This window comes from Crocuta crocuta, unplaced genomic scaffold, assembly GCF_008692635.1.
Source record: "Crocuta crocuta isolate KB4526 unplaced genomic scaffold, BGI_CrCroc_1.0 scaffold219, whole genome shotgun sequence".
Lineage (NCBI taxonomy): Eukaryota > Metazoa > Chordata > Mammalia > Carnivora > Hyaenidae > Crocuta > Crocuta crocuta.
Window position 1 is genome coordinate 885,983 of NW_027551572.1, and position 13,283 is coordinate 899,265.

At 34.7% G+C, this 13,283-nt stretch overlaps 1 protein-coding gene across 2 annotated transcripts in view; it reads right to left on the reverse strand.

The window, feature by feature from the left end:
- SCN9A (sodium voltage-gated channel alpha subunit 9) overlaps positions 1-13,283 on the reverse strand; it is a 101,099-nt gene that overhangs the window by 57,998 nt on the left and 29,818 nt on the right. For both annotated transcript variants that reach the window (XM_077751144.1, XM_077751143.1), the window contains exons 13-16: positions 11,968-12,206; positions 9,737-9,910; positions 7,892-8,248; positions 3,032-3,508 (exon numbers count right to left, since the gene is read on the reverse strand). In XM_077751144.1, coding sequence (XP_077607270.1) covers positions 3,032-3,508; positions 7,892-8,248; positions 9,737-9,910; positions 11,968-12,206 — 1,247 coding nt within the window. The remainder of the gene's footprint in view (positions 1-3,031; positions 3,509-7,891; positions 8,249-9,736; positions 9,911-11,967; positions 12,207-13,283) is intronic.

The window sequence follows — 13,283 nt, forward strand, 5'->3', positions numbered from 1 at the left end:
GGTCTACATAATGCTACCCCTCTTGAATTGAGCCTGTAGCAAATAGCTACTTATAGTGTACATGTGACCACTCAATTCCATACCATAATAACTGTTAATCAGGCACTTATTGTCCAACAGACACTCATCTAATTATTTATGTATAGCATTTAGTCTTCATTAAAATTATCTTTTTCACATAAAGAGACTAGTTTTTTTTTTTTTGTAAATTGCTCAAGATCATAGAGTTTGTAAATATCACAGCTAGAATTTAAGGCAAGTAGTGCCTATCTCCAGAGGTTGAATTGTTAAACATCACAAAGTAGTGCTTAAGACTTAACTGACCTAAAGGTATTGAATCAAGTTATTACTTTCTATTGGGTAATCAAGATTTATCCTTGGGGCAAGGTTCATCAAGAACATGGCAATCTTTATTTCCAGAATATCTTAGACATAAATAAAAAAATAGAAAGTTGCAATGGAGGGAATAAGCAGTTCAAAAATTTGGGAACTCAAGTGGGAGCTGAAAATTAGGGGAATTTTAGCAGGGAGGTCAGCATGGAAGGGTAAAGAGGCACTTTCAATAAAGAAAATATGCCTTTTTTTTTTTTTTTAGTGGTCCAAGTATAAGAACAAAACCAAAACCAAGTCATAATAAGAAACATTTCAATTTCAAGCAGCTGGAGAGAAAGACTCCAGACACAAGGTTTCCCAGTTCATGACAACTTAATACTACCTCTAAGTTACCTAACGAATTTCCTATAGATCTTGAACTTCTGTTATTTCTCAAGTCCAGTATATTAAAGTGGGTTTGAACGTACTCACGCTATGAGATATGTCATGGGAAATTGTTTATGGAAAAAGGCAAAGTTTTCAAGTCCACAATTTTAAATCTGTACTTTTAGATGATAATAATGAGGATGAATTCAACAACTAACACAATAGCTGACATTGTTTTAGGGCTTAGCAACTCAAATATGGTGCTAAATGGCTTAAAACAATTAGCTTATATATCCTCTAATCCAACTATGAGGTAGCCCTCTGTATATTGTACCATGTACACCACAAATATGAAATAGAATAAGTATACATTTTTCTCATGTAGTTATGACTATGAACACAAAAATGATAATCAAAAATATTACCATCAAATGGTCCTTAGATAACACAGTTTAAGGGAACTGGATTTCATGCTTTTTAAGAAGGGTTTACGGGACAAGTGGCAGAGTAACTTTATGGGTGGTTAAAATAGTCTATTTCAAGTAATCTAACAGTCTAGAGACCAAATCCCTATATAAAGAGGCAGCTGGCCACTATGACATCACAAATCTGTGGCATCAAGAGAAAGTCTGTTATATAGGGAAAAGTGTATACTTTTTCTCTGTCATATCTGTGGTTTTTCAACTCTGATCTTCATTAGCAGAAAAATGAGTAATTAAATTAGTTTCCCTTTCCATGTGAGACCAAGTTCAGATCACTGTTCCTGAAAAGGGGTATATGGAATCTGATTTTCTACCTTTGAGTTGAAACAACCACCCTGTTGAATTTTGGAGATATTACTTCTTCTATGTACAGGTTTTAAAAATAAAAAAATATTAAATTGTATTCCTTCTTTCGTGATCCTGGAAAGAATTTCTTTGGCTTCTAAGAAATACATACTCATAATTAATATATTCATCTATTCACTTACTGTGGAGGATTTACTCTGCACCAAGCACTGGTCATATGGCCAGGAGACAGACAGACAAGTGCGCGCGCACACATACACACACACACACACTGGTATGTATCTTTATACCAAAATCCACTAGCAATTCATGGAAGGCAGGTCTTTCTTGGTATAGGGTTAAGCGGATAGAAAGCATTTGATAAATGCCTGTCAAATATTCTCAAATGTGACCTAAAAAAAGGAATAATATTTTTAAGTGATATCTTGAAACTTTAAAGAAATGGCATAAAAATCCTTTGTCATAAAACTCACTTTTGGTTATTATATGCCATATTAATAAAATATAGTTCAATTAATAAAAACAGTAAAAACTATTACTTTAAATATATGCAACCAGATATAGAGAAGGAGGGTGTAAAAAAGTTTTGATAAAGTTTGCTGTTCTCAATGATTTATAGCACCACTTAATGCATACAATAATTTGTCCAAAAAATAATAATATAAGGCTAAATAATAAACCCAGGAAAAGTCATAAAGTTGTGCAGGGTTAAAATGAGCGCAGCTCCTATCTCTCTGGAGAGAAATTAGGAAAGACGTAATAGCTGCCACTGTTGAGCACTGAGTACTGTTTGAAGCATTTTACCTGTGTTAATTCTTGTAACCCTCACCCCACCTTGTGATGTAAGGACTAATAATGTTAGCCATGTGGGATGTCTTAAAAAATGTGTACAGGATTTTGACCAAGGAAGGAAATCCCAAGCAAAGTCATGCACAGTGCCAAGTGTTTGTGGTCCAGAAGGAGACAAAGCAAGCAGTAGGTGACACAACTGGTCAGCTGGCTGGGGCTATGATGCGAAGACTTTATCTACCGTCTATAATTCAGGAGACTTGGGGGACCAAGGATACTTCAAAGGAGTGGCATGATTGAGATTGAACCTGAATAAAATGAATCAAACAAGTGGACTCCAGTACATGGAAAATGGAGGCAGAGACAGCAGCTGGGACTCTGCTTGGTATGGTTTAGGCAGAAGTAGTGAGTGGGAAGGCAAAGGTGATGAAGAGGAGTGGTGGATTCAATAGACACAGTGGAAGGAGACCGTAAACGACTTTACAATTGATAACAAAAGGGGATGAAGGAAGGAAAGACTGAAAGGTACCCGGAGCTTTCAAATCTAGCTCTGTGGGATTGAATCAATTATTAAGCACCAGTAGGTACAACCATACCAGAGGAATCTTTAAGAACCCGTTGTGTGAATTCACAAAGAAAAGAAACTATCCATCGGTTTGCAATATTAGAAAGGACCGATCACAGCAAAAATCTGAAATTTCAATTCATTTCACACTACTCAACCATATGAAACAATGTGCATAAAACAATCTTACCCCTTTGCTGTATTCACTATCTGAATCACTGCTGAGTTCCTCAGTATTCATATTTTCCAAATCAGATTCCCCAGGTGCAATCGGTACTGTCACTGTGAGGCTGGGGTTATGAATAAATGATTGACAATCACTTTCTTCCATTAAGTATTTGTCCACGCTGCTTCCTAAAGCACTGATTTTATCTTTTTCTTTGTGGAAAATGTGATCTTTGCTCATTTCAGCAAGCGTGCGGTTAGAGATATAGTTTTCCTTCTTACTATTCAGATCTTCTGCTCTTCTTGTGTCTTTGGGAATTTTTGGCTTTTTGGAAAATGCTTTTAGAATAAATTCACGTAAGTTTTGTTTCACATAATTTACTCCATTCTTAATTCTGGCGACTGCAATCTGGAGGTTATTTGCATCAGTGTCTTCTTCAGTTGCTGTAAGATTGTCAGAGCTAAATGAGCTCAATAATAAAGCCAAGAAGAGGTTGAGGACCTATATCAAGAGAAATAGGGAGGCAGGAAATAAAAAAGAAAATAAGCACACTTTTCTGACATACAGGCCAAAATCCAAACCAGCAGTAAAGATCCCTGCACTTCTTCACACACAGGTAAGAATGTGTGATGGGGTAGAGGACGGGCCAGACTCCTCATTACCTTCTCCGGATCCTACCTCCTGTGAACTCTGGGAAGCGCAGCTCAGTGGCACCCATGAGGGACTTAGCCTGAGGAGCAAAGAGAATGTTCCCTCCCCATTATCATTATGTCATTTCTGAAGTGGGAGTCCCTTGGCCAAATTCTCTTTTATGGGCCTAAAAACCCTTTCCAACATTTACCTATAATTAATATTTACTACCTGTGAGAAAAAACTAGAACAAGAAAATTGTGAACAGTGTTTATTGTGCTGAAGTAACCTAGGCCAACTCCATGTTCACTTTTCCCAGAAGTGAAATGTCAGTTTGTTGCAACAAATGGAACATAGAATACTTGCTTGCAAACCTCCTGTAATAAAATATTCTGTCCAAGAATTGTGCCAGCTTGCAACTTAATGAGGCTTTTAAAGCATAGCGAAGGACCTGTTTACTGAACCGAATTCAAATGAGATAATGGCATTATGATTGAGTGGCTTTGTGCCAATCATTTAGGCTTGGAAGAGATAATAAAAGAGGTTAGGACAACTCCTAGCCTTGAGGCAAAATCTTGCTGTGTGCAAAACCATTTCAGTTTTTCCTCTGGAGGCAGGGGTCCAGGTGAACTCAACATTGTAAAAAGAAAGAAGAATTCTCATAGAGGGTTGAAAGTATTTACATTATATTTAAGTGTTGTTTTATATAGGAAATAAAAATACCTTTTCACATACGTGTCTCCATGGACGAAAACATGGACCTCACTAAATAATCAAAATTAGGCCAAACTGAGGAGAAGGGACTCACAACCTCGCACCTGAACTTGGTCCCATCTAAAACAGTTTTTCAGGGCAAGTAGAAGAGCACAGGTTAAAAAGGTCTATGTGAATATGTTTAAGAGAAGAGTCTGAGAAAGAACAAGAGAAAATCACAGAAAACAATTATGATGAATCACTAAGGAATTCTGAAATAGTTTACTTTCATTTTAGTCTTTATTGTCAATGAAATAAATGTATTTCATTATTAGATACATGTTTGTGTGTGTATATATCTTAACAGGAATGTTGATGAGAAGCCAAGGGCTCATTCTACTACTTTAGCCTCCCTAACCAATGCAAGTGTTAACAGACTTTCTCTTTCTCCCTTTAAAATTTGTAATTAACTTTATTTTTTCCACATTTATTGAGATGTAATTGATATATACAATTGTGTAAGTTTAAGGTGTATAATGTGTTGATTCGATATATTTATATGCTGCAAAATGGTTACCACCAATAGTGCTAAAGAACACCTTCATCATGTCAAATAATTATCTTTTGTGTGTGTGTGGTAGGAACATTTAAGATCTGTTCTCTTAGCAACTTTCAAGTATATAATATGGTATTATTAACTATAATTTCTATGATGTTAATTAGATCCCTAGCATTTATTTATCTTGTAGCTAGAACTTTGAACTTTGGTCACCATTTCCCATGTCCCCCTACCCCTGGTTTCTGGTACCTACCATTTTAGTCTCTGTTTATATGAGTTTGGCTTTTAAAGATTCCACATATTTCAAGAATATGCTCCTGTTCCATCATATTAAGGATAATAATAATTTTTATCCCATCAAAAATCACAAGACTCCACTATTTTGTTAAAATCTACCAGATATCACAAATAAAAATGAAGTCCATTTTATATCACCTATCCATTATCATATTAAGCAGAGAAAAAATATTAATAAGATGTATTTTTGATTCAACATCATTCTGATTAATGTTTTTTGCCAGTTTCCTGATATACACTTGAGATTACTAAAATCTACTTTTCTAAACTATCCTCTAAAACTTATGGTTTTTAACCATTTTAATTCATTGGTAGTAAAATGATCTAAGGCATAAGTGAGAACAAAAAGCAAGTGATCTGTTTAGCATATAACTCTAATATGCAGAGGACTATATCAGAAATATAATTTCTTGTGTCTTTCTTTTTAGATACTAAGTGTATGTCAATGGTAATTCCTTAACCAAGAGTTGGTTATCTATTTTGTGAATTACACTTCTCTTTCATTATCACTAGTAAATAATGAAGAAATATCAACATGAGTCAGTCATTACCAATTCTATATGGATTAAACATTAGGTATTATTACATAATTGCATATTATTCAAAGACCGATTTCAAAATTCTTCTTTGAGGGTTGCCTGAGTGGCTCAATCAGTTAAGTGTCTGACTTTGGCTCAGGTCATGATCTCACAGTTCGTGGATTTTAGCCCCGCATCAGGCTCTGTGCTGCCAGCCAAGAGCTGGGAGCCTGTTTCAGATACTGTGTCTTCCATTCTCTCTGACCCTCTCCTGTTCATGCTCTCTCTCTCTCTCAGAAATAAAACATTAAAAAAAAAATCTTTGAGTCATTATTTAGAATTTCTCTCCTTTTCTCCCAAGTGTCAAGGGAATTTTATTTTTGCCTCACTGCTAGCATTTACCACCTCTTCCTTATCTGATAATTTTGTGTACCACTTTTCTATGTCTATAGAATTCAAGTACTTTGATGACAGGGACTAACTCATAGGTATATATTTTCAATCATCCTGCAATACCCAACTACATTTCCTTTCACAGAGAAAGCACTAAAAATATTGAATGAATAAGTTGAGAGAATCCAAGGAATCCCCCCTTACTTCATACATTCCTGAGTGAGTACTAAATATTTAAATTAATTGTGACCGATGGCTTTGGTGTGGTATATTTTGACATCCTGTATCATATAAAGAGCTACATTTCATAATTTTTATGTCAACATTTGATAAGAAGTATACAAACAAATCACATTATAGGAGCTTATTAATACAAATTTTAAATTCAGAAGAAGAACCAGAGAGAGAATATGTATTTTATTTCATACTGGGAATTAAAAGCCCACATAAAACTAGGAAATTTATTACTACAACTGGAGGATGATTAATAATTAAATTCTAACTCACTGTGTTCATATTTTGTGCAGATTTAGAATTTGTATTGCATAATTTACTCTGTACATGTCTAACCATTTAATGGCACAAAACAATACCATTTAGGGTTCGATTTGATGAATGAAGGTTTCTGTCCTAGGCTCTGAATTACTTTGATACAGGGGCTTCAAGGACAAAAAAAAAAAAAAAAAAAAAAAAAAAAAAAAAATTAGTAACTTATTTTCAAGCCAGTGGGAAGTGAAAGTACTAACCATATAGTTGTTACCATACTCCACCCTTGGGATACCTAATGAGGAGTCTGATGCCAAGCTGACAGACTAAACCAAGTCAACATGGTGGCTTTGAAAACTGAAGTCACTGCGTCATGGATGAGCATCTTATCTCATTTTCTCCTGTTTGTAAGCTTAAAAGGCTTCACCAACAAGTAGGTAAAAAAGGAAGAAACAAACAGAGAAAGAGTACAAGCCAAGAAAACACTAACGGAGACACAGAAGATCATTTGTTAAAGAGATACTATAGAGCATTGGTGGGCACATTTCTTCTGTAAAGAGCCAGATAAAAAAAATATTTTGGCCTTTGAAGGACATAGAATCTCTATGACAACTATTCAACACTGTCACTGCAGACTAAAACTGACATAGACAGTATGTAAATGAATAAGCATGTCTGTGTTGTAACAAAATTTTGCTTATAGAGCCTGAAATTTAAATTTCATACAATTTCTATGTGCCATGAAGTATTATTCTTCCTTTTAGTTTTTAAACATTGAAAAAATGTGATAAAAACCCAACCTTCCAACTTGTGAGGCCATACAAAAATGGGTAGTATGCTGGATTTGACCCATGAGCCAAAGATTCCTGATCTTTGCTATAGTTGCTGGTCCTATTATATCTGACCATAATGCAATGGGGCCAGTCCTTTCAATTGGTTTGTTCCGTTCCAGCTTCATTTTTATTACTGTTAATTTAATTTAATCATACCCTATTTACTAGTATGACTTGATATTTAAGAGACATGAAAACCACATATTTACTTCATATGCCATCACCATCAAAATGAGAGAATAAAGTAGGAAACAAAATAAATATTGCAAAAAGTATAAATATGGGCATATCTGTCAGGGAAATTGAAACAATATTTCCTTTTATTTTCTGTTGCTTTTCCAGTAGTAATAATCAAAATTCTATTGCAGTTAATAGTTTTATGTGTAATTAACCCTATAATTATAAAATAAATTATTGTCGTCATATAACAATTTTCTATGCAGAATTTTCAAGGTGTGAACATGTGACTACATACCACTAGGTTTCCAATGACCATGACCATCATGTAAACAATAAGGCACATGGCTTGACCAGCGACCTCCATACAGTCCCACATGGTTTCTATCCACTCTCCACACAGCACACGGAAGACAATCAGGAAGGAATGGAAGAAGTCATTCATGTGCCAGCGTGGGAGTGTACAGTCTTCGTTGATCTTGCAGACACATTCTTTGTAGCTTTTACCGAAGAGCTGCATGCCGACTACAGCAAAAATGAAGACGATGATGGCCAACACCAAGGTGAGGTTACCCAGAGCTCCCACTGAGTTGCCAATTATCTTAATCAGCATATTCAGTGTTGGCCAAGATTTTGCCAGTTTGAACACTCGAAGCTAAAAGTAAATGCAAAGCTTAATGTTAATTATTATGAAATTTTTCTATGTTTCCAATCTTGAGTTTTGTTCCAAATTTTAAATTCTAAAATATTGTCATCATTACCTAGCTAAACTTGATTATTTCTGTTTTTACTTTCAGCTATTTTCAATATTATTGTTATTTTGTTATGCTTGTCACAATATAATTACCACACATATTCTGAAGGATTGCTATAAAAGCCTCTTATAATGATTTCAGATACCATTCCCTTTAGAATTGATAATTTATCTTTAAGTCTATTTTTAGATAATTAAAAAAATTTAATTTGAAAATAGTCTGATACTTTTATATACTTTTTCATGCCACCATAGGGATAAAGTCTAACATGTTAGTATGGAGTTTCCTCAAAAAGTTAAAAATAGAACTACACTATGACTCAGCAATTGCACTACTAGATATTTATCCAAAGGATACAAAAATACTGATTCAAAGGGGCACATGCACCTCAACATTTACAGCAGCATTATCAACAAAAGCCAAATCATGGAAAGAGCCCAATTGTTCATCAGCTGATAAAGAGATGTGGTATATGTACATTTATACAATGGAATATTATTCAGCCATCAAAAAGAATCAAATCTTGCCATTTGTAATAACATGGACGGAGCTAGAGTGTATTATGCTAAGTGAAATAAGTCAGTCAGAGAAAGACAAATACCATGTGATTTCACTCATATATGGAATTCAAAATAGATGAACATAGGGGAAGGGAGAAAACAAAGAGAGGCAAGCAAACCATAAGAGACTTTTAATGACAGAGAACGGAGGGTTATGGGGCAGGGGGAGGTGGGTAGAGGGATGGGCTAAATGGTTGATAGGTGTTAAGGAGAGTACTTGTTGTGACAAGTACTGGGTGTTATACATTAGTGATGAATCACTAAATTCTATTCCTGAAACCACTATTACACTATATGTTAACTAACAAGAATTAAAAAAAAAAAACAAAACTTAAAAAAAAGCAACCATGTTAGAGAAAAATACTTTAAAAAGCCTTTACAGTTTTTATATTTTTGGTAACATAAAACAATTATTTTGGGGACAATAGTTTGATCTTTAGTTATCAAACTCACAAAATAATGAAAATATTATAAGACTGAAATTCTGTAAACCATAAGCTTCTTACTGGGAAATAAATTATTGCCTTACTAGTAAAGAAATATTTTATTTACCCACTTCTATTATACTAGTATATAATTCAATATGTCTTCAAGATTCTAAAGTTAACTCAAATTAAGACTATGTCTTCCAGATGCTAAGATTAAAATATTCATGTGATTTTTGAGCTCTTTAAAAGCTTTTGCTATAGAATGAACTTGATTACACTAGACACCAAAACCTAATCTTGTCTTTTGATTTAAACATCTAAAAGATTTAAATAACAATACAAAGCCTTAGAAAGCCCCCTTTATATCTGGAACACAATGGTATGGTTGGTCTATATTTACCAGTCTGAATGATCGCAGAACTGACAGTCCTTCCACATCTGCTAGAAAAAGCTCTACTAAACTTAGTGTCACAATAAGGCTGTCAAAAATATTCCATCCCACTTGGAAATACTCATATGGATCCATGGCAATAAGTTTTAAAACCATTTCAGCTGCAAAGATCCCAGTGAAGACCTAAATGAGAAATACAATGTTTTTTTTTTTTTCTGGTATTATTAGAAGTATAGAATCAAAGTAATGATGATTATGACTATTTGTTTAGCATCACTGTGCTTCAGACAATGTGCCAGATATTTTACAAATGTACATTATCTAATTTCATCCCATAAACCTGGTAACATTATTCCTATAGCTCCAATGTAAGCCTTACAAGGTTAAAAAGCTCTAAGTTTCTTGTCCATCTCATCTTCTTTAGACAGTATTTTAGAGGGATACATTAAAATTCCAGGTAAATAAAACCATGACAATCAACACAGATACTTTTTGAAAAAAAAAATATGTGGGTCATACTCTGATAGAAAATGAAAAGGAAATATAGGCTGACACTAAAATCTTGAGTCAGCCTTTTTGTCTAGTCTGACTACTCTTAGAGTAATAGAGAACATATTGACTCACTCTTTAAAGATTTATTAGCAGAAGAGGGAAAAGTATTTAATTGACACAGTGGGAGATAAAGTAAGACTTTCAAAGCTTTGACACAAAAGTGCATCACAAAACATCATTAATTCATGACACTGGTATCCAAGGACTAACTTAAAAAGACAACAGTGAAGGACCTGTTTATGAATCATTCAGGTTTATTTGGACTCAAAGAAGCTCACCAAAGAAGGCTCAAAGGGAAATGGTGAACTCTATATAAGTGCTGAGTCAATTTAAAAATGATGCAGCATCAAGAAGACAATCAGGGAGTACTCCACACCTAGGGTAGTGGCAATAGATAAGAAACACTGTAAATTCTTTTGGGGTTCACAGTGATGCAGTCAACTCAGCAAGAAGGTACTGATTTTCATGGCTTGTATCTCCATCAACAATTAGAAACTAGATAGGCCTGCCTTTTTTCCAAAGAGAAATAGGAGGAAAGAAGAATACTCCTTCAGAGAGCATATGGGGTACATACATCTCAACTAAAAAATAAAGTATATGGGGAAGAAGACTGACTCAGATAGAAAGTCTTTGGCTTCAAAGATCGGTTGGCTTGGGACCATGGCAAAGGTAAAATTATCTTACACAGACATTCACAAAGACATCCAGAGTTATTCACTTCTGCCTACTTCATATAAATTCTCAGAAACTAGCACTTGTTTGCCATAAGGCAGTAATTAAGCTAGAATGTGACCAGCACTGCACATTTGAGAAATCAGTTTGGCATTCATTTTCCCAATAAGATCCTATATCTTCCTGAAACCTACAGATCATGAGTGCCCTTGGGTCTTCTGTGCCTAGTCCTACCATTTTAGTTTCTTGGTATTCTTATTCTTTAAGACTTCTTTCTGCTAGTTGATTTAAAGCATGATGATGATAATAATAATAACAACAAAAAGTTTAATTTGTTAATGACTTATGATATACCAGGCTAATAAGTAGACAGTATCTAATCCTCTTAACAATATGGTAAATGAAGTGTTATCATTATATTATAAATAATACATTATTTTTCTTATTTTGCAAATGAGGTATTATTATTACTTTATAAGTGAGAAAATTAAAGGCATATTTGTTCAAGGTCATATAAACAGTAAGGGGCAGAATCAGAATTTAATTCCAGGACTTTGGGACTCCAAAGGAACAGACACTTCACTATTATGTCAAAACAAACCATCCAGAGTTTTTTCTAAAAATATGTGGGGAGTATACTCATAAGACAGCTGCAATGTAATTATAAAATGGGTAAGTATCAAATTTTCAGAGTGTTGCTTCAAAGAGACACTTTGTCTTCAAAGAGACAAAAGTGTTGTGGAAAAAAACAAAAAACAGAAAACCAACACCATCAACTCTCAAGATGGTGACCCCCTTTGGAAATAGTATTGTTATAGACCTCTGCACTTCTGCAAAATTATTTTAACGTAGTATCACCAGAAACTTGACTCTGTACAATGATTCATATTGTGAATCCTGGATATAGATAACTGTGTAGCTACACATCCATCTGAGTTACAAAAAAAAAAAGAAGTGACAATCACGACATCCAAAGAGAAGAACTAGGGGTACAAAACACACATTAAGAGACTCACCAAATTTCCCACAGTGAGTACATTTTTGAATTCATCAGTCATGGGATGATGTTCCATAGCCATAAACAATGTGTTCAAAACTATGCAAATAGTAATAGCAAGATCTACAAAAGGATCCATTACAATAAAATAGACAAGCTTTTTGAATTTTATCCAATATGGAGAACAATTCCAGATCAAGAATGTGTGTGCAAATCTGTACCACCAAGGTGGACATTTTTGTCTGGATTCTTCAAGTTCTGGGGGGAAAACCAACAGAAAATATGAAGTCAATCATTTGTTTATTTTATTCCTAACAAGGTAAAAATCAGCAGTAGACTTTAACACTGAAACAAGTCTTCTGTTTGTACTTTGCAAATTTAACAGTACTGCTTCTATGAAAGCATAGCATATTATATAAAAATCTTCTATCATGATGTTCACTTACTAGAGCAAGCATAATTTAGGGGAAGGCAGTGAAATTAATGGCCCAAAGATGATAAAGGCAACTCCTAGAGAGACATACATCTAATATGTGATGGAGAGAAAGAAAACAGGAGAACCTACATTTTCTTTTTTCTTTTTCCTTGTATATAGAGAGAAAGGACATTAGGGAGAGAGAGGCAGAAGGAGAGGGAGAGAGAATCTCAAGCAGGCTCCACGCAAAGTGTGGAGCCCCAATTTGGACTTGACCTCACGACCTGGTGATTCTGATCTAAGCAGAAATCAAAAGTTGAACACTCAACCGACTGACCCACCCAGGTACCCCATAAATCTACGTTTTCTTAATGAAAAAATATATATTTTCCACCAGTATATGTACTTTTACAGGTGAAAAGAATCTCAGAAACAAGGGACTAGAAATAATTTATGGAATGGCTCATTCAATAGATATATTATGCCATAGTCTTTTTTATTTCTCAACATTAAGTTTAGGAGGTGGTGGAAGCTTTGTCTGAGGCATCATGGTATGAAAGCATAAGATGGGATCTGGGACATATTATAGGGGGAGAAGGTGGGAGTCAGCACATTTTAAAAGTCGCCGCCCTTCATTCTCTTCTCAAGATCTAACCACTTGTTCTTATTATCTTCTCTAAATTGCTTTCTCTAATGCCTTTTCATAATAATCTTTTTAAAAAAATTTTTTTTAAGGTCTTTATTTTTATTTTGAGAGACAGAGAGCGAGCAGGGGAGGGGCAGAGAGAGAGAGGGACACAAAGGATCCCAAGCAGGCTCCAGGCTCTGAGCTAGCTGTCAGCACAGAGCTCAACGTGGGGCTCAAACCCATGGACTGTGAGATCATGACATGAGCTGAAGTCGGACACTTAACTGACTGA